The sequence below is a fragment of the Acartia tonsa genome, chromosome 6 (assembly GCF_053477335.1).
Source record: "Acartia tonsa isolate MP-2025a chromosome 6, ASM5347733v1, whole genome shotgun sequence".
In the NCBI taxonomy this organism is placed as follows: domain Eukaryota; kingdom Metazoa; phylum Arthropoda; class Copepoda; order Calanoida; family Acartiidae; genus Acartia; species Acartia tonsa.
Window position 1 is genome coordinate 41734956 of NC_137265.1, and position 23032 is coordinate 41757987.

The 23032-nt window shown below is 29.6% G+C and overlaps 1 protein-coding gene across 1 annotated transcript in view; it reads right to left on the reverse strand.

The window, feature by feature from the left end:
• Window positions 1-23032, reverse strand: part of LOC145322693 (uncharacterized) — a 96753-nt gene that overhangs the window by 43752 nt on the left and 29969 nt on the right. Inside the window, exons 4-7 of the mRNA XM_080164905.1 lie at window positions 21143-21176; window positions 18987-19056; window positions 15071-15117; window positions 5884-5916 (exon numbers count right to left, since the gene is read on the reverse strand). Of these exons, the coding sequence (XP_080021031.1) occupies window positions 5884-5916; window positions 15071-15117; window positions 18987-19056; window positions 21143-21176 (184 nt within the window). The remainder of the gene's footprint in view (window positions 1-5883; window positions 5917-15070; window positions 15118-18986; window positions 19057-21142; window positions 21177-23032) is intronic.

The following is a 23032-nucleotide window of genomic DNA, read 5'->3' on the forward strand; positions in this document are numbered from 1 at the left end:
TATCCATCCCCCCTAATTTTACAAGGGTGGTGTAAACAACCCCTATACCAACCTTTTGCACGCCTTTGATCTTAACTATACTTTTAAAGTACATAAAGTTGTAAATTCAGTAACTATTCTACAAAAATTATCTTCCTAAATTGATGTATGATTTTCAGGGTAATCTCCGGTGGACTAAACATTAAAATTTTATGGAAAAAAAGATATCTTTGGAACATGCATGTCTTGAAATTATCCCCCCCGTTGTACCCAATACGCATTATTAATTCTAAGTGCGTCAATTTTGCGTTTAAAGATACCCTTAGTTTAAGCATTAATTTCTCCAAAAAATGATGAAAAAAGATAAATTTTTTTTTGATAAAATGATAAAAGTATATGTAAAATGAAATAACCAGCAAAAAAAATAAAATTACGTTAAATAGAACGAAAATTAGAGCGTTTTGTATGCCTTATAAAATGCGTATTTCTCATGAAAATTGTAACGATTTAGTGTGTTGAGTAAAATATTTACAAACTTCCCGCTTTTATAAGTAGCTAGAGCCTTTGTGATCTCAATCCGATTGCAAAATAATAAGGGACTTTTTGTTTAAAACAAGTGGTTCTTATCAATATTTCTATCATACATTTATCATTTAATAATTTTGATTTATTTAATATTAAAAATTTCTCCAAAAATTTATTTCAATTAGTAATGGTATAACTTCGTATTTATTTAATATTTGATGTGTTCAATCGAATTTTAATGAATATCATTTCGTGTAAAGGCAAAATTGATGTAGATTATTTGTAGATATTATGACAGGAGAAAAATTTCCTTCAATTTAGCTTGCTATTTCCCCGTCTTTTATCGGTCATGCTGTTGATCCAGTAGGAGGGGAGGGGATGGGGGGAATCGTTATTATATCCAGCTACAGTTTTCTCTTTATATAAGTAATAAGAAATACCTTACAGGCAAAGAAATCCTATCCAGTTACTCTATAGAACATCTAGAAACTATTTTTAATTGATTTCAGAAAAAAAAAATATAAATATGTATGTCAAATTCACAAGATAGGGACACACACACTCAAATTATTGTGTTGTGGGTTCACGGGGTCATACACACTATTAAAAAGAATTTTAAAAATTGATTTTGAATTTTTCGGGAAGGAAAAAAATCAAAAAGAAAAAAAATACCTTTGTGTATTTGAATCCAAAATTGCTTAGTCAAAACCTAAGCAGCTTTATTCATAATAACGGAGATTCAATATTCCGATGAGCTTACAGTATATAACTTACTTCATCCATCGGTCTGTACTTGTAATTATTTATTTCGCTTTATTTTAGTTTGATGACTATTTTCTATGATTTTGCTGACAAACCCCAAACTGTCCCAGTTTGAGCAAGACGATTCCAGTTACGTCATATACGTTTCGGGAAAGAAAAAGGGAAGGGGGGAAGAAAATCTCTATAAAAGAGATGGGAGAAAAGGGAAGATATATTTTTCCCCCCTGCCCTTTTTATAATACGTCACAGGAATCGTCTTGCTCAAAACTGGACAGTTTGGGGTTTGTCATTTTGCTGGTTTGTAGACATTTTTGAACTAAATTTTTAAATCAAATTATCCGTTGGTTTGCCTGTCTGTTATTTAATACAGAATCAAAACAAAGAAGATAGATCAAAAGATTCAATGAGATTTTTTTGAAAAAAAACAAAAGTGCAAAGTTATTACCTAAGCTAAAAGAATTTAGAATCAGATAAAATTATAAATTTACTTCCTAATAATAGCTTCTTTGCTTAATTATCTCGATAAAAGTTTTTAAAAACGAAGCTTTCTCTATTTAAGGTCGGTCCGTACGTACGTGACGGATTGTTCTTATTATTTATTAGAATTATCTTTAAAAATTCAAACTATGCACTATGATTAAGTACAATTTAGAAAGCGTAGCAACTCTTTAATCATTACAAGAAAGTTCGTACGTGCATTTAAAACATGCTGATATTTAACTTTTGACAACATTTTTATATGATACAATTCTATTGATTTGATTTTTGGAATAATGATTCCTAGGAGATTATGGTACAATATTGAAACAACATTAAAGTAAAGTCCTAAAAATGTAAGTATGCCCTTGAACAGTAATCGGTAATTAACCAATTTTGCAATATATTTATATACGATTTCATTAAGACTTATAAGTTAATATTCTGCCTATTCTGTTCATTTGTGCTACGTTATTATTTTGAGTTTCGCTTTTATGGATGTTGTCATCCTTGTTTAAGTCTTGTTTACACGTTACGGGGGGGAGGGGGGGAGGAGTCGACACCAACCAAGCAATAATCAATTTCTTTGGAGGGGGGGGGGGTGCTCTTATTTAGGGGCAATTTCTTAAGAAAAAACATATTGGTAAAGCGTTTAGCAAGATAATTTGGTACAGACAGACAGATAATCATCCTGCTACTTTTATTTAAGGATTGAGATGAGGATTGCCCATTGTTTCATGATTAATGGAAAATTGTAGGATTGGGGTATGAGTCATCATTTGAAACGTAGTATTAGAATGGGATTTGGTATAAACACTTGTTTTAATACTCACGCTTCGTTTTTTATTAAATGAATAAGTTGGGGTACAATGTTTGGCACTTTCGATATAAGTAAATGATAATAAAAAACCCATAGAATGCGATAATAACTTCAGAAAAATCGAAGAAAATAGTTTTCATACTTAATTAACGTTTTTAAGTTTTTCTTCAAAAAGTTTAGATAAGATGCCTTTAAAAGTCGTCTATGATTTTGTCAGGGATAAAAATGTAACTTTAAAATAAGAATTACAACATATTTTTTCAATTAGTACAACGTAAAATTTTGAACATTTTATTGATCAGTATATTTTTTAAAATGTGAAGTAGAAACCTGAATATTTTATCATGAAAATTGTGTTATGATTTGATTGTCTGCTAGATTACAAGAAAAAAGATACTGACAGTACTTGTTGGTTCTTTTAATAAAATTAGGTAGATTACTTTCAGAACCCCTCTTTTTGCAACGTTATTTCAATAGAACAGAGCCGTAGTCTTAGTGTTCTCAATATCTAGACAGCCAACCATTGTTTTAGAATTGTTCAATTTTTTTAACTTCTGATAAAAACAGAATTAATGGTATTTTTGTAAATATTATACCTCCAAGAAATGGCTATACTTCCCAATCATATGTTGTGTGATATTTAAGAGGAATTATTTTGATATAATGTCATTAAAATATTCGTTGAAAAAAGTGCTATTCTAGCTTATACTTCACATTTTAATGTGTATGATAATTCAAATAAAAGATAATGAAGATTTATATTATATTTAATTCTTAAAATTATAAAGAAAAACCTGGAAACAGTAAATAACTGACTTTATTTTATTGACGTAGGGAAAATTTTGTCAAATATTTGAATAAAAAAACAATATTAAACAAAATAAATTATTTTTGATATAGTCACAAAAAGGCTTAATGAGTTTAGGAAATATTTCATTCACTAATCATGTCATTTAAACTCTATTTCACAGAATACAGTGTAAAAAGATGTTCTCGTTTTAATTTTAAGTAATTTCAAATGCATTTTAATACCTTTTAATGATTTATTTTTTGAAACATCTTTTTATAAAATGTTATTGATTTTTGAAGTTATATGTTAGAATGTTTTTAAATTTTGTTAACATTTTGTTTTAAATGTAGAAAATTGGTAATTCTAAACATTCAAAAAATGATTTTATTAAATTTTCATCACTTAAATTGCATGTTTGATGAAATTTTCAACTGATAATTCAAGAAAAATCGTTTAAGTTTTATTATATTTTACTTTGAATTGTTAAAAAAATATATTATTGTCAAAAAAGGAGAAGTTATGTTTTCCTCAAAAAAAGACCTAAAACATGAAAATTAACACGTGTAATGAGAATTTTTTTCTTTCAGGTTTAATTTTAAGTAATTATTGATATTTTTTGTAAAAAGGATTTTATATAAAAAGTTTTAAAACTCGAGTTATGTAGTGGTTCTAAAAAAGGTTGCGAATTTATGCAATTTTCTTGCAAAAAAAATTTTCTAGGATTTTAAAAATAGCAAAGGGTGTTATTAGACGTACTTACAGATACAATTGCTAAGTCATTTTGGCCAAACACTAAAATAAAGTTTTGACATCTGAGGGTCCAACCGTGTACTGCTTATTTAAGCAGACTATTTGAATTATGAATGTATCAGTCTAACATCAACTTTGAACAATGAAACTGTTGAACCTTTTTGCCTGTATTGTCATCCTAGGTAATAATAAAGCTATATAACCAGAGTTTTAATAAGCAACTGTAAAAAAAACTAAGAAGGGTTCAAATCCTTTACAATCAGTATACATAACTTTCTTAAACATATTATTTATTGATTTATCTATTTTTATTTATTTAAAATTTTTGATCTCCTTGGCTGATGGGTGTAATAGACGGAAATGCAAAGACCAAGAAGGTTATAAGTAAGTAATCACATTTTTATTTCTGATGTTTTTATTTTAGAGATTAAGTAGAAACAAGCCCATTTAATTTTAACAATCAAAATAGGCTCTAAAGTACTCCTTTTTTTTATTGTTGGGCTAGATTTGCCTTTTGCCACCACCTTATGAAATACATGCCTAAAAATCATTTTATTATATAATGGTAAATGAACTATTATATTATAACAACTGAACTAAATTTGATGTATTTTTGAAAAGTGCTTTGTATTACAATGTATCTAAATATTTATGTCTGTCTAAAAAAAATACTATAATGAAAGCACCTTATAATATGTTTAGGATTTTTTATAGTTAGCTTATTGGCTATTATATTGTTTTACTTCTGAATGTCTGTCTTACACTCTAATAAGGCTCACAACCCGATACTATTACTATGTTACACTTAATTGATTATCCAAATAAGACAAAAATGTATTTCAAATATTGTTAAATTGTTAGGATATAAAGTTGCACATAAAGAAAACGTAGATATTGATATCTTAAAATTGCATACGCCACTTACCTTATTTTAGTTTTTTTCAGTATTGCACACACATTTTTATTTTCTTTAAATTTATTTTAATGAATAGATTTTAATACCTTGCTCATTTCAGTATATGTGTAAGAAATGGTGATGTCAGTTGCAATAAAGCACACTTGAAAGTTAGACATGGTTGGAAACCGAAAAACAGGATGTGCAAAGAACAAAAAAGAAAAGATTGTGAAAAAACCAAATGTCATTAATTTTGGATTCTGTCTACCAGCAACAAGCTTTTCATTTTTTATCATTACTTTTATCTTTATCATTAGGATTAACTAAAATAAATTTTTCAAAATTATTATTTAGTTTTTCTCATGATCAGCAACATTGTTAAAATACTATATTTCTATCATAATTTTGTTTAAATCAGGAAATAAGAGTAATAATTTCCCATCACAGCATATTCAGAAGGATGTCTTACTTATTCTCTCTACCACAAACCCTTTCGAAAACTTTTAAGTATCATCTAGAAAGTACCAAATCCTTGATAGCCCAATCCAAGAACAAATTACCAATTAACACGTGATAATTTTTAATTTTGTAATCTTTTTGAAAATTAAATGATAAATATGTATTTGGTTTGATACAAAACAGCTTTACTAATATACATTAGATAGTATAGATATAAGTATAGAATAGACTATATATAGTATAAATATACAAAAAAAATATACTTATGAATAATGCATAAAATGTATAAGGGCAAAAAAAAGATTTTTGAGCATTAATGGTTATAAATTATGTTTTTTTTGTATTCTAATGGTTAATATCATATAGAAATATAGTAATATTTTCCTATATATCTATCTATCTATCTATATATCTATCTATGGTTACCTCTTGGAAGATTAGGTATACACAACACGACAGCCTGATCATCACATACATCTCAAATTTCATATCAAATGATTGAAGTGATAAACAATGATTCTTCTCCTTAAATTCAAATTTTGAGAAAGTCTAACAACACGTCGTCTAAGATATTATAGGAGTTCGAAGCCGATTAACATACGGTGGAATATAATTGGTTCTAAGCCATACTGAAAAATTATGTATAGCAACTTATCATATCCAATTATTTAAATATATAAAAATGGGCCAAAAAATTGGTTTTAATCTTGTTATTGTACATTTTTATATCCGCGGAAAGCTGTTTATAATACGATGCGATAAATAACTAATCTTCTATTACCCCCCCCCCCCCCTCCATGTTAAATAATCAATCATTTTTATGCTGTTATCATATCAACATGAAATTATAATCATAATGTAATTAATTAGTGTAATATTAACCCGATGCTCGTTATAGTGCCTATGGAAAAGGGGATAAATTTAAATACTGTTGGCCAATGTATACCGAATGACGTCATTTTAAAATTGTCTATTATTCTAACATGATATTATTCAGGATACATTGGCCAAAAGTTTCTAAATTTATCCCCTTTTTTAGGCACTATAAAGAGCTTATATCAACCCAATGCAGGCATTATAAAAATAACACTTTGTCAATAGAATGTCAGCTGTCACCTCTTTTATTGTTGAAAAAAACATTTGAATATCTTGTCAACACAAAGCTTTTATGCTCTTTACAGGGTTATGCAAATTTTTAAATCTGAAAATACTAAAAGAGCACTTTACTAAATGCATATTATACAGGGATCTTAAGGGATAAGACAATTGGTAATAGAAAGATGTACATCCGAATGATGAGAAGAAAATCAGCTCTACATTAGATTAAAATTATTGGTTGAAGAGTGTCGACACTGATAGTTTTTACAACCCAATCAATATGTAAGAAAAGTCCCCCAATGTTTTTAAGGCAACGATTGATAGAACATGTTTCCAAAACTTTGAGTACCAATTTACCTCTTTTCCTGATACTAAATCTCTTATATTGCTTATATTATTTATTCAGCACTGTATCAATCTATTCTTGAATAGATTAAAATACAAAACAAATAGGTGAAGCTACTCCCTCATAATATAAATATATACCTTTACGTGATCTAAAGGAAGCTTCACTGTAACAGATAACCTAATTTGTAAAGTGTTATTTGATTTTTCGATACAAACAAAAACACATAAAGACCCTTTATAGTGGTTTTGCCGCTATCTTCCAGGAACTATGCATTTCAGGGCATCTTTTTTTAAATAGCCTAATAGCATCTAAAAACTTTTCTGCAGAGAAAAATATCGGTTAGGAAGTTTCAAAGATATGTTCGTCGTATTGTCTGTTTGTCCAATCGAATTAAGATTTGAAATTACTTGAATTTGAAAACATATCCAATTAAATGACCAAAAAGTTTGTTGCAATTTGTTCTCTATCTTTCTATCAAATTATCTATCTATGACAGAAATGATAATTTCTATGAATGCATTTTCCTGATTATAATAAAAGATTTTTAGCTAGATGTAGATTATGTAAAAACAAGGAGGAAATAATATGCAAAAGCTGCAAAAAATTGTTTAAAATTAAATTATAACTATTGATCCTTGAGAACACAGTAATAGTGTCAGACTGATTATGACGTAACAAAAAAAATTAGCCAATGAGAGGCCGTTATTGACCAATGGTAAAATTTATAGTGGCCTCTCATTGGCTAATTTTTTTTGTTACGTCATAATCAGTCAGACACTATTACTGTGTTCGATCCTTGATAACAATATATCCTATAACTTATCTATAAAGTTGTGATATTTTTTTATCTAAGCTTAAGATTTAATAAATACCAATTGAGTTCTCTATTTTAGGTGAGCTCGACATAGGTCACTATATGGTTTTAGGCTATTGTATATGAAAATTTACTTGTAAGATATATCCAGGGGGGGGGGGGGTAAAGAGATGTTTACACCACACTCCAAAAGAAAAGTTGGGGTTCCTCAGTTATCCCATCTCAAAACTTTGAAACCCCTAATTTTACCCCTCCCCCAAAAATATAAAGCTTGGACGTCCTCAATTTGTAGAGTAGATTTGCTACTAAAAATCTTTGTATGCACTTCCCATATTCTTTTGTAGTGTGAATCTAGAAAGAATACTTGTCAGAATAAAAAAAATATTTTAGCTGGATGCATTATTCATACACAAGGGTGAGCACACGAATTTAGCAAGAGTGGGGAAGGGCAACATTGTACTAAACATTAAACATCCTCATAAAGAGAGTGATTATTCCTGTTAAAAGATTTTTTGTCATATTATACTTACTCCAATCTTTATGTTTTATTGTTTATTTTATCCAATTGAAATTGATAGGACAATTATAACATGCCATTGCCCAAATCAACGATAGGAGTTATCTGTTACGGATTGACGGGCTAAATCCAATTATAGAAAAGCTTTGCTTCTAGGTTTTAATTGATACTGTTTGTACTTTACTTTCTATCAGTTTTTGTGATTGTTTTATATCATTCATAAATCATTTGCTTCAGACGTCCTTATCCATCTGTAATCAGGGATAAGGGAGGCAGAAGATTAGTTTTTAGTCTCTAAGAACGTTCTATTATATAACGTTGAAGAACAATCATGTTATAATTAGCCAACATTTTGTATATTTATCCTATACTATTTTTATAGTTTTAGGCTATTGCTGAGAATTAAATAATCCCCCCAACATCGTTTTGGCTTTTGCCAATGAAATTTTGAGTACTTAGAGGATGCACTATCTTTACATTAAAGACACAAAAACTAGAATGGTTTAGTTTAGCGTGTCTTGTTAATAAGGAAAAAATTGTCACCCATAAGAAATTAATTTTGTCATCGGGCCACCATATAGGAAGGGAATGAACAAACCTTATAAAGATGATATAATATGTTTATAAACATTTTTATTTAAAAGTTTTAATTCAATCTATGGGTCTGTCACCTCTTTACTTTGTAAAGAGGAATTTTTATGCTTCCCTTGTCCCTGAGAATCTTAGCCATAAATCTTTCATGTGTAAGAAGTAAAAAGAAACAAATATTTATTTATAGATTTATATTGTCCTATCTTTTTGAAAGAATATACATTTTTTATTTACAGATAAGATAGTACATAATTTTGAGAGGAATAATTTTTTTCGGGGGGTTTAAATATATGTGAGATTGAACTACTTTCCTATTATGTTTCTTATGTTTACTGCATTCATATAAAAAATTTAATTTAATGTAGATTTTGCTGCCATTTCTTCAAATGTGTTTTTTGTCTCTTTCTAAAAAATTCCCCTCCATTTCTGCCTGTATATTTTTACAAATTTCTTTATTTGTACTTATCTTTTCATGTATAAGTTAAATTAATATGATTTATTTCATTTAGAATGAAGAGGGTGCCATGTTCACCTAAATATATTTCAAATAAATGATAATGAAGAATTAGAATTTTTGACTGCAGTGAATTTATAATATGAAACTCAGCTTTATATGAAAGTAAAGACATTAAAAAAGGGAAAATAAAACTTAATGTTTTAGTTGTAGAATATGTTAAACCCATATTTTATAATATTTTTAGAGGCCCTAATACTGATAGTTTAATGTATTTGCATTCCCTATTTCCTTGATGTTAAAGACTGTATGAATCAAGATATATTTAATGTAAAGAATGTAATTTTACATCCAGTCCATTTGCTCATAAATATTTGAAAGTAAATATTTCTGTTTACAGGGTCTTATTAGATAAACATAAGTTTAAGAGAAATATTGGAACAGTAATTTAAATCTTTCCTATCAATGGATTCCTTGTCGGGTATGGGGATAATTTTATTTATGTGTCATTTACTCTAAAAATTAGTTTGGCTGGTTGTAAGATAGGAGGATTCATTACACCCCTATTAAAAAACTAAAACCTTGATAGTGGCAGTAAGAAAATACCATGAAAACTAGATAATAATCCACATGTTGTTGAGATCTTATGCCTTTATCAGACATTATTTCAATTTACCAATTCAATGTTTATCATATGAAAAACCCTGTAAATACAATATTGTTTAAAATAGATTTTTCAACATTGACATTTAAAGGTCAAAACTGAACATTTCCATCATTTCTATTTGAGATCAGTACAGACAAATATGAACACTTTTTATGTTGTATTTTGTCAATGAAATTATCTATATATATGAAAAACTTCAAACCGTTTCCAAGAATCTCATTATTATGTTGAGTTTATGATACATAAGGATGACAGCAATGAAAAGAATAAAAGCACAAGGTTTAAAACATAAGATATCTAGAAACTGCTTAAATTTTTGGTATTCCAAATTATTAACAGACCTTCTACGAGTAAGTTCAGATCTTTAAGCACCAATTCCCCCCAAAAAAAAAACAGAAAGTTGTAGCATTGCTTTACCTTTAAACACAAGAAAATTTAAATCCACAATAACAGTAACTGAACAAGCTACCAAGACAATGTTATTCACCCAATATTTATTAAGATAGGATAAATAAATATCAGAGGAACTTTGCTATTAAACATAAAGTTATGTAAAAAATGTGATATTGTTACAATTTTCATATAAAAATGTCAAGTTAGAAATTCTTGATATTTTTTCTCAGAATTTTGTTATTATGATTCTATAGAACTTTATTGAATTTGTGTTTCAATGTGCCTGTGTAGATATAACATTCACACTAAAAGAATCAAAATTAAGTAATTAATATTTAATAGTGATCTTTTTTTATTTAGACTTGAGTATAGTATTTAATACTTTTTACAATAATATTCAATATTATAATGTATTATTTGACAAAGCTTTGCATGTTAACATTAATGAAAAGACTAGACTGACAGGCTTTCATAATTCAGATATGCTCTTATTTTGTCCTTTAAAGTTTAAGGGTATTTTTTTCTAAACAAAACAATGACAGTAGAAGAGAGTTTGGTCTAGAAAACCAAAATATGAAGATTGGGCCATGACGTAAGAAAGTATAATCTGTACTTGGTAGAAAAGGAAAAAATGTTAGCACTTAGTTTCCAACCAGGCAAACATTTATCACAACTTTGATCTGACTAATGGTGCCCAATATCAAACAAACTTACATTCAAGGTCAGAAAGGTCATGGGGAATTCAGGAGGGTTTATGTTTTGGGCAATGTAAATAAACTTAGATTGATATTCTAGGTCATGATATTTATTATATTAATATTTTGTGGATAAATATATTTTGTCATTTAGTTTACATGTGAATTATTTGAATATAAAGTTACTGATTTGGCAACTTATTTGTAGTTTGGGTATCTTAATTGAACTATATTCATAGACATAGTGCCTTGTCTTTTAAAATGTTAAAAGATATGCACTCTCCTACTCAAAATAAGTTTTTATTAAATCTTTAAGTTGTAATGAATATTGTAAAATTGAAGCAATGAATTATTTTTGTTTACAAAAAAAAGAAACCAAAGTTTACAACATGTGAGTTTTATAATGTTATCTTGTATCAAATATCTGTGTGAGAAGAATAAAGATTAATTTCCTTCCATAAATATGCTAACATTGTGTCTTCTTAACTTTCTTTACCTAATATAATATATTTTTATATGTACATATTTTAAAGGAATTTCTATTATGAGATTATTTAAACATGTTACCTTTTATGTTTTCATAAGTGCTTTAATAACATGACATTTTTCTGGAAATTCTATAATTCTATCATCGTGTATTTTAAAACTATCTGTTTAATTTAGCATAAAATAAATTTGACAATGGCTGACATCATTTTGACATGGTATTTCTCAAAAGACACTTAATGATGTTATTTAAATAAACTATATTTAAATTAAGGTTAGCGATAAGTATAATGATTGCCATAGTGACATTTGAATGAATTAGGAATTCATACTTGTTAGCTGTAGTATGCAAAAGAGAATAAATTATGTATTAGCTAAGACATTTACTTTACATTAATGCATGTATTGTCATCTGACTACCATAGTAGCATATGAAAAGAGAGAGAAGATTTGTAGATACCACATTCAATATTCTTAGTAATTTTCAGCCCATATACTGAAATGTGCACAGATAACTTCCAAGTTTTACATATTCTCTCTTTTTGTATATTGTTCATTGGAGGGCCATCAATCTAATGAATGTCACCTCAGAGATTTTTTCGCCCATATACAACAGTTAAGACAAAAACACAAACTGTACAGAAACATAAAAATTATGATTATTATTTCCTCCCTCTTAATTTTTATTTAATATTTAGACCTAGTTTTATAGTGATTATTAAATATAAAAAAAAACTTTGTTACACAAATTAAAGATTGTAATAAATGTATATGATTCATTGTTTTGTTTAAATAATCAAGTTTTTTTGTGAGTTAATCTTTAATTACCTATCCTGTAAGACCTTGATTAGTGCTCCCAACTGATGTCTAGTCCCTTTTTATGTTTGTGTCCTTGCATTAGACGTGATTATTTCTTCCCAATATATTCCTTCCATTTGCCTTTAAAGAAATCTTTGGGTAAAAGTTCTTTTCCATTATTAGATAATAGGCAATATAATGCATTATGTATATTATGTACAAGAGACATGCAGAGATTTTTCTCTAGTTGAGTGGTACAGGGATTGATTTTTCTTAAGAGAAATGTAATCAAATTAATTTGAATATATGACTTTTAAATTGTAATGCATAAGCTTGTTTCATTAAAATAACAAAAAGCTGTTGTAAAGTCAAGATTAATATACTTAATCACATTCTATATCTAAAAGATATATTTCTGTTTTGTAACCTCTAATCTCTTCTATAATTGTATGTAAAGTTTTTGTCTTGATTGTTCATAACCTAAATTGTCTGAGATGTATACTAGAACTGTACATTTTTTTCTGAAAAATTAATGCCCGAGTTTTGGAAGATTTACCGTTATTAAATTTGTTAATGATATGTGATCATGTAAAAAGTTTTGTCAGGTTGGTGTGAAAATTGAAAACCTTCATGGTGTAAGGTAGGCCACTCTAGTTTCTACTCTAAGGAGGGTGTAGAAACTCCACTAAACTCTTCTTTTTCATGACTCTAGTGATATAAAACCTTTAGGTTCTCTTACTATTCAACATACAAGAAATTGTACTCTTACTGAGCGATTTTGATAAAAAAAATTACTGGGTATGGTAATTGTCAAATGTTTTGTTTATGTCAAGGTGTCATTAATATATTATTTTTTGGAGAAAAAGATAAGTGTTGTCATTTTTTTTCCTATTTTTAACATGGAGGTGAACAATTAAGAAATATTTATTTTAGTGTAGCCCATTACTACCAAAAATAAAGTTTAGTTTCCTTAATCAAGGTTTTATCTCTTTTTGTTAAGTAATGACATTAAAAAAAAAGTGAACAGGTCTAATGATTATAGACAATTGATTTCTTAGCTTTATCATAAGTACAAAATTACAGTGTAATTAATACCCTAGCTTTCATGTAATTATACTGTGGTTATTGTTTTTTTTGAACTGGGAAAAGTTCTGTAACAACTAGAGACACAGAAAACCAATCACATTAGCATAGATAGATTTCTGTGGCATAATATAAGGAAGGATATACTAATCAACCTCCCTCCTCAATCCAAAAATATTTTTTTAAAAAGGATCAGGTCTGAATCAATTTATTGTCCTGTTCATGTATCCCAAAAGATATGCATCTTTAGATGTTATACCATCACATTTACTTAATGATTCAAGGTAAAATGTTCAATAAAACTTTGGTTTCCTTAATCTTGAGTACTTTCAAGGTGTATGTAAAGGAGTTTTTCTTTGTTATTGTTTCTTTATAATTCAAAGGTTTTTAGTTGATCAGCTTGTCAGTCCTTAAATCTAATTGAAAGGTCTCAGGGTTCTTTCCTATTTTTACTTTTAAAGATATGATTCATCACTCTTCTAACTACATAATCTATCTAACTATGTCTATTCCTACCTTGTTAAACTTGGAAGTACTATGCTAACATCAAATATTTGGCAATTAAAGGAGTTCAAGGCTAAAAATATTTTAACATATTTACTAATTTCCTTGTTATTTACACTTCTCTCATAGTAATATTATATTTTTTGTTAATATTATAACAACATCCAAGCTAAAGCGGACACTGACAAATTATAATTTTGTAATGTATGGATGTTATGCAAGGTTCTGGGCCTTTTCCATTTATCAAATGAAAATTAGATCTGTTATACAGAAGATTGATTCTCTGGGTTCTAGGGTCTTGATACATGGAGATATTTAATTAAATCTATTTTAACCTATAGAATATTTTAAATGTATATGGCAAATAGGAGAGAGAGGGATATTAGGCTGTTTATTACACTAGTCCCCAAAGTATAATAACATTTTCTTATTTGTTAGTTTAACTTTAGGGACTTTTTGATTGGTTGATTTATTTAGTTGAGTGTTCAAATGTTTTAACCACTAATTTTACGCTACAAAAGGGGTCATTTTGTCTATCATAATTGGGGATGTATAACAATTTATCAGTCCTTGTCTTATCCCTTTAGATCCCTGATACGACAATGTAGGTACATCTATATCTTCTTACATTTAAAAGGGTAAAAGGGGGTAGAAAAAACCCCAACACAACCCTAAGTCTTAAATCTAAAAAGAAGATACCCTAAAACCTTCCCGGGACGTATGTGAAGCTTCTCTAAAAAGGGAAAGTGAATCAGTTTAGAACTTATTAAAATCTTAAGCTTCAGACAAAAAAAACCTAACTTCTTTACATAATAGGATTATAATAGAGACACCAAGTACGATACAAGGGTTGTATCTTTTTGATTAGCCAAAGCATAACCCAAATCTGCAAATATAGAGGCAGTAAGTATCACTTTTAACATATTTGATTATCATGCTATTCAGTTGTTTTGATCTCGAAACCACCTGATTATCTTTTTTTAGAACACAGTAATAGTTTCTGACTGATTATGACGTAACAAAAAAATTAGCCAATGAGAGGCCACTATAAATTTTACCATTGGTTAATAACGGCCTCTCATTGGCTAATTTTTTTTTGTTACGTCATAATCAGTCAGACACTATTACTGTGTTCCTTTTTTTACAATAATTTGAGATGTATTTCCTTTTCATACTGAATTGGATAGACTCTTGTCACCAGTATAGCAACACTGAAAATAAAACAATATATGATTAGTTTACAAAAGACTTAGGTATTCCAATGGATTTATCATTATTTAGATCTTATACAAGATTGTCATGTACTCTAATAAAGTGAAACTTGTAGTGGGCAACGATCCTCCCCAGCCTGTCCTGTTACCGTATACCATCCCCTGCTACTGTATGAACGAACTGACCAGTAAATGACAGCGGATATAGCAATTTAAAGAGATGACATTTTCCCCCTGTCATATTATCCACGTATATTCTTAAACTTGGGGTCAATTTAGGTTGCTACTATAGTCCGCATTTATTGATCAGTACGTTCCTTCAGTCGGAGGGGAGGTAAGGGGGTGTCATCGTTATATTAGCCAGCTAGAAACATACTTTTGTTAGAGTAGGCGAAAATCTGGTGCAATGTCGTAGTAATTATATATCGATTCAGGGGTAAGTTATGAATTTTGGCAATTTAAAAAAAATGGAAATCAATTTTTCTTCAAATATCATGAATAGAATAAGTAGAAGTACGATACATAACATTTTTAAAACTCATTATATCATTATCTCAACAAAAAAATTGTTTTTCATCGAATATTATTTTTACATTATCAGCATTCAAGGAAAATTTTAGGGAGCAAAAGGAAAAGTTTTTGCAAGAAAGAGGTTCAATAGAAAGAAAGGGGTTAAAATGAAATTTTCAGCAATTTACATTGATAATGTCCTATTAATGATCCGCTTTTCATTTCGTAAAAGTCGGGAGAAAAGTACCAAATAGACTATAGTACAATGGCAGGGATATAACAATAGACAATAATTTGTTTCCTCGTATTCATTCGAATCCGGTGGATAAGAGCCGGTTCTCATGCATACAAAAAAACTATGTCAAGCATCATATGATATCCAAGCTTTCTATGAATATAAAAATGTACAATCATAAGATCAAAACCAGGTTTTTTAGCCGATGCCTTCGGCAATTCGGGGCTAAAAAAAGGTTTTAATCTCATAATTGTACTTTCTATATCCGCGGAAAGCTGTTTATAATACGATGCGAGAAATAACTATTACAACCCCCCACTCCTCCTATTGGTAATTTTTAGAATTACCCCTTGTGTAGATTAAAATTAGTAGATTGTTAGTTTGTAGTACATTTCTAATTTTTTTTAATGATATTATACAAATAGATTTTCTTTGCCATAAATTGGGGTAAGATTAATTTTGCTTTCAATGTTCTATCCTGTATCCCCTAATGATTTAACCATCAGTTTTTTAATATTTAGATATTTAAAGTTATTAAAGTTATTAAGATATTTATGTACTTATCTTTTTATAACTAGGATTAAATTCTTCAGATTTTACTAATTGCCAGATTTAAAGCACGTGTTTCACAAGAAAAATTTAAATTTGTGATGTTAAACAGAGAGAGAGGAGACAATGAGTTGTTTATTATTCTAGTCCCCAAAGTTTTATAACAACGTTTTCTTATTCGTTGGCCTAACAACTTTAGAGACTTTCATAGATTTTGATTGGTTGGTTAATTAAGTTAAGTGTTCACACGTAACAACCACTAATTTTAATCTATAAAGGGGTATTTTTAGAGGGAAGAAAAGTCAAATACAAATTGTTCAATAGCAGCATACGTCTTCAAAAGTAAAACAAAATTGTAACAAATTATTATTGGTTAGAGGTAGGTTTTTTAAAGAAACACTTTACATGTGTTGGAAATTGCTAAATTTTTGTGTTAAAATTGTTGAGGATATATATGCATTCAGGAATACAGGGATAGCACAATAGAAAATAAAGTAATAAATGTTTGAGTTCAGCGGAATTTTCCATCATTTTCGTCCACTAAATATGTTCATGTTTTAAAAGTATTTTTGTCTATTGTTTTCAAGTATGTCTTCGAAACCGATTAATATCCGCTGGATTAGAACCGGTTCTCACTTTAGTCATACTAAAAAATCATGTATAGCAGACAATTTTCCACTAATATTAAAATAAAAATCATAAAATCAATACTCTTCTGTCTCTCAAGGCTAACAAATTGGTTTTAATTTCATAATTTTTCATCTAATATCCGCGGAAATCTGTCCATAATACGATGCAATAGATAACTATTAAGTTACCTTCCTCCCTGAAATGAATTCCTTATACTGACATGATGCATAGGGAAAGGCGATGCACTAACAGTGAAAGCCAAAATATTAATTGCATATTGGCAGGGGCGCCCAACATAAGGCTCTAGAGGGCACACTGTGCTACATTTCTTCAAAGGTTGAAGGTAAGATTTACACAAAAGAACAGCTTATGCTAGTATGTCAAAATTAAAGCCTTTCGAAAGATATTTAACCCTTTGTACTTTTTAATTTCTTTTTAATTTTGAATCAACCGCCAGACTATTATCTACAGGAAATACTTCCCCAGAACTGGCAAAAAAAATAATCTTTAGCTTATTCTGCTTTTTGGAATAGTGTGCCAAAAGGCCTCTTGTTTTATTTGCCAATTTTAGATAAAAGATGCTTTCAAAAGTTGGAACTGTCCGTCAGTTATTTAGAAACTTTAAACAGTTCAAGGTTAGAATAAACCATATTCATATAAATATTCCCATGTTTATAAAAGTGATGGATATTAAGACAAGGGAAGTGACTTTGCAAAGTGTCTCAAAAATCAGCCATGTGTCGTCATAAAAATGAGGGAGATGAGAGAAGAAGTGGGTAAGAAAAACCCTAATAAGAGATGGATAATCCCTCATTTTTATGACGTCACATGGCTGATTTTTTTTCAATTTTTGTAAAGTTACCTGGGTAAAAATTGTCGTCAATTTAGGTTCAAAACTTGGAACTCCTTTATTGGTCAGTTCGTCATTCAGTAGGAGGGAAGAGAATGGGGTGAAATTTGGTGGATTGGGGGTATCGTTATTATTATCGTTTCACTTATTAGAGAACATAAAAATCTGGTGTAACATCCATGTAATAAGAAATCTATTATAAACGTTCACTAAAAACTTCCTGAATTTATTTCTTATAGCCTAAGGGGTTTGCATCCATAGGCGTCCAAGGGGGGGGGGGGTAATGGGGCGATTACCCCCCCCAAACGATTTTGGGGGTGCCGTAGGCACCCCCAAAATTTTTTTCATTTTACTCCCCCCATTTAAAATTTACCCCTACCCTGGGGGTGCCGTAGGCACCCACAACCATTTAGGAGGGGGTATTTACCCCCCCCCAAACAATTTTGGGGGGGTAAATACCCCCCCCCAAAATAAAAAATCTCTAATAAAAAAAATTTTTGCGCGCTTCACGCGCATTTTTAATACTATATATTTAATAAAATTTAAATTACCCCCCCCAAAAATTTTAACCCGGGGGTAAATTTTGGGGGGGGTAAACTAAATTTACCCCTGCCAACAGGTTTCAGGGGGGGTAATTACCCCCCCCAAGCAAATTTTACCCCCGGGGTAAAAACTTTGGGGGGGGTAAAAAAAATTTGCGACGCGCTTCGCGCGCCATTTTACCCCCCCCAAAAACGATTTACCCCCCCCAAAATAAAAAGCTTGGACGCCCCTGTTTGCATCTAAAGCAATAAAAACAATATATTTTGTTTATTTTAGGAAAAAACATAAATCAATGAAGGAAATTATTTTAAATATCTATCAACATTATAGGCACAGTTCACTCGAAGGAATTATAAGACAATAAAATTCCCTAGATTTTGAAAGGTCTCAGAATCTCAGTCATAAATACAAAATAATTTTGTGTATATAGAAAATTAAAAATTTTAAATGAAAATTTCATTTAAATGAAAAGTTGGCCAAAATTTGGGCCAATTTTATTCTTTTCAAAAAAGCTTCTAGTGAAGAGTGCAGATACAAATTGAAGATTCTTACCTGAGGGAGAAGACCCAGGATATTATCACAGTAATAATAATCTTGTTAGCAGGTACCAAGGGATATTTCCCTGAAAAGTTGAGCCAATTAGTCTTTGTAAAGTCTTTTTTGTATGTTTTGTTTATACTACAATACTACAAATTATCCTTATGTAGATTAAACTTATTGGTTGAAAAAATTATGAGCCTACAAATAAGTTAACGAGAATATAAAACTTTGGGTACCAATTTAATTTACAGTCTAAATTCCACTCCCTCCCTGAGTTTCAGTTGTATAGGAACTAAAGTCATAATTTTACTGCAATTCATTTTGAATTTTAAACATTTAATTATGTAAAAAAATTTGAAAACTTATTCTAGAAGCATGTAAAAGATTTTAACTTTGAAAGTTTGTTAATTTTGCTGAAATATACAGGAAATTAATTTGATTATAGAAAGATAGGGACTCAGCTCTTGTGAATTAAAATCAAGCAAATTTAGTTTTCTAGTATCAGTAATGTTGACAATGATATCAAGCAAATAATAATACACACTGTCTACCATTTCTGATATACATTGTATGATAAGGTTTTGAAAACAGCGGTAATAATCTTTTTGTATAAAATTTTAGGATATTGTCTCTATGTCTCAATGATCATTAAGAACTCTTAAACAGCTATGATTTTTATTCCACTAAGTAATAAGCAAATTTGGTTTATTATTTGTCCATGTAAGGTTTATAGCCAGGTTTTTTGGAATTGAGAGAATTATTCTGATAAACTAAAAAAAAATTTAAAAACAAAAAAATGATGCTTGGAGGAACCACTTACACATTAAAAATATTTTTTTCACAGCGGAACTTTTGAACATGTATACTTCTTAGACCACTTCAAAAGTAAGAACCCTAATTTAGTTGCAGAGGTGTGTGTACAGGCACTTAGAAACTAGGTTATTTCTACAATGAAACGTAAGTGTGTTCCCATTTTTGAACTTTCTCAATTTTGCAGTTTTTCTTTATGCAATAAAATTTCTACTCTTTCTGAATTTTAAGTGAAAAGTACATCAATAAATGTATATTTATAGCATATTTGATATTTATTTAATATTAAAATTCATTTAGATAAATTGCAGAAAAATTCAAACAAGTAAAATAAACAAATGTTCAAAATATCAATTTCATGGTAATTAATGTGCGTGGAGGAAATATTACGTCAATGTAGTAACTAGGCCAAATTCTACGCGAAAATGGTTAACTAAAAAGGCAATTTGCAATTATACTTTCAATCAACGAATGGCGACAATTTTATTTTTAATTATAAGGGGTATATAGATCATTTTACCATCCATTGTATTATCCGTTGAGATAAAGAAAGAACAAGGATGAAAACTTCCAACAAGTAGCAAAGCAAAAAAAAACATCATGGATTGGCAAATGGTCAAATTGAGATATAAATTAGATGTTCAGTGGTCATATAAAGAGAAAGAGAAATAAATATATATAAAATCACGAAACCTTTATACATGATTATATATCTCTTTCAATCTTTTGTAGCATGACCGATCGACAGACAGACAATTTAATTAAATACTACTACTGGATGCTTATTAGTACAGAGAATCTTCACAAAATTTATGAGCTATCTATCTATATGTAAATACTTAAATTATCTCTAACACTGAAGGCCCCATTTAATACACCTCTGGTTTATGGAATGCCTCATAATCGTAGATAACACAATAGTAAAAGTATATTAATGATGTGATTTATAATATCTGTAAATGATTTGTAATATTTTTATCATAACTAAACCGATTTGAAAATAAATCTTTATCTTTAAATAGCATCTGATAAATTCATATTTTCCCATTCCAAAAAAACTGCTGAGCTTGATCTTTAAATCGTTTGGTGGTGCGCTGATTTGGGGTGATCCAGTTCGTCGCACCTAGATATTATTAGATTTAAACTTTAAATCAAAATGGAATGGGCGAATCAGCGCGCCAAGTGGCGCGGTACTGACGCGGCAATGGCACTCAACGAGTGACATTGCCGCGCCAAACTGGGGTGAACTGGATCGCCCCCGATTCAGCGCACCACTGAACGATTTAAAGATCCAGCTCTGGAAGGACATACAGACTTTATGAATTATGTTCTGTAAACTAAAAAAGAAAAAGTGTTACCTGACGGAAGGGCGGAGGAAAGAATTTTGTCCATCTGAACACAAAGTACATTTATCAACAATCAATCAATCACAGGAAGGCTGAATTAATTTTTCTCGTATTCATTCGAATCTGGTGGATAGGAACCGGTTCTCATCCATACGAAAAAACTATGTCTAGCATCGTATTATATCCAGCTTTCTACGAATATAAAAATGTACAATCATAAGATTAAAACCAGTTTTTTTGCCGGTGCCTTCGGCACCACGGGGCTAAAAAAACTAGTTTTAATCTCATAATTGTACATTCTATATCCGCGGAAAGCCGTTTATAATACGACGAAAGAAATAACTATTATTCTATTTATTCTATGGTTTTACAGACAAGTGGATAAAAAGTACATGGATATTATGACAGGAAAATTTTTGTCGTCAATTTAGATTGTTAATATAGTCCTCAGATATTGGTCATCGTTCCTCCCTGTTCCAGGGAGGGGATTATTCACTTATTCTATATTCATGTATATAGCAGACTGAAATATTATTATTTCATTTTTTGCCCGCGGGACTGTAACCTGGTGTTATTTCCTATTACAGACCGACTGAAAATGATTGTAAAGTAATTGTATACACAGCAGCTTCTTAACTAGAAAAGAATAATAACCTTTTCTTTTTAGTTGGCCTAACCGTTTTGGGGACTTGTATTGAATTTTGGTTGGTTGTTTATTAGGCTTAGTGGTCAGACGCCTCAATCACTAATTTTAATCTACAGAAGGGGTAATTTTGTGTGTCATCACTAGGTATGTACAATATAAATTAATCGGCCATTGTCTTATCCCTTTAGATTCCTGATAATTAACAAATCTATAGTACATACAATTTACATATATCTATTTTTCTGTTTTTCCTTGAGGAATGGATAATGGAAAAAATCTTTGTATCTTAATGGTCAGTTTATTAACCTCTGTAGAAAGGAAAAATATTATGACAAATAATTGGTAGAACCAGTGGCATGAATATCTATCTATCTTTATGCCTGTCTGTCTGTCTGTATGTCTGTCTGTCTGTCTGTCTGTCTGTCTGTCTGTCTGTCTGTCTGTATGTCTGTATGTCTGTCTGTCTGTCTGTCTGTCTGTCTGTCTGTCTGTCTGTCTGTATGTCTGTCTGTCTGTCTGTCTGTCTGTCTGTCTGTCTGTCTGTCTGTCTGTCTGTCTGTCTGTCTGTCTGTCTGTCTGTCTGTCTGTCTGTCTGTCTGTCTGTCTGTCTGTCTGTCTGTCTGTCTATCTATCTATCTATCTATCTATCTATCTATCTATCTATCTATCTATCTATCTATCTATCTATCTATCTATCTATCTATCTATCTATCTATCTATCTATCTATCTATCTATCTATCTATCTATCTATCTATCTATCTATCTATCTATCTATCTATCTATCTATCTATCTATCTATCTATCTATCTATCTATCTATCTATCTATCTATCTATCTATCTATCTATCTATCTATCTATCTATCTATCTATCTATCTATCTATCTATCTATCTATCTATCTATCTATCTATCTATCTATCTATCTATCTATCTATCTATCTATCTATCTATCTATCTATCTATCTATCTATCTATCTATCTATCTATCTATCTATCTATCTATCTATCTATCTATCTATCTATCTATCTATGGTATGATACTAATGATAGTCTGTCTACATGGTAAAACTAAAAGTAAAAGTTTCTTAATTAAATTTTCTTCTTTTAGTTTTGTTCATGGTTAGTGATATATGTTTTTCACAAGGACGATTATATCTAATAGCGATGAAGCTGAATGGGCGTAAATTATAGCCCACAGGTTTATTTTGCAAAGTAGTAATGTTCGTTTGTTTAAATGCCTGTTTTTTAGCTTCTT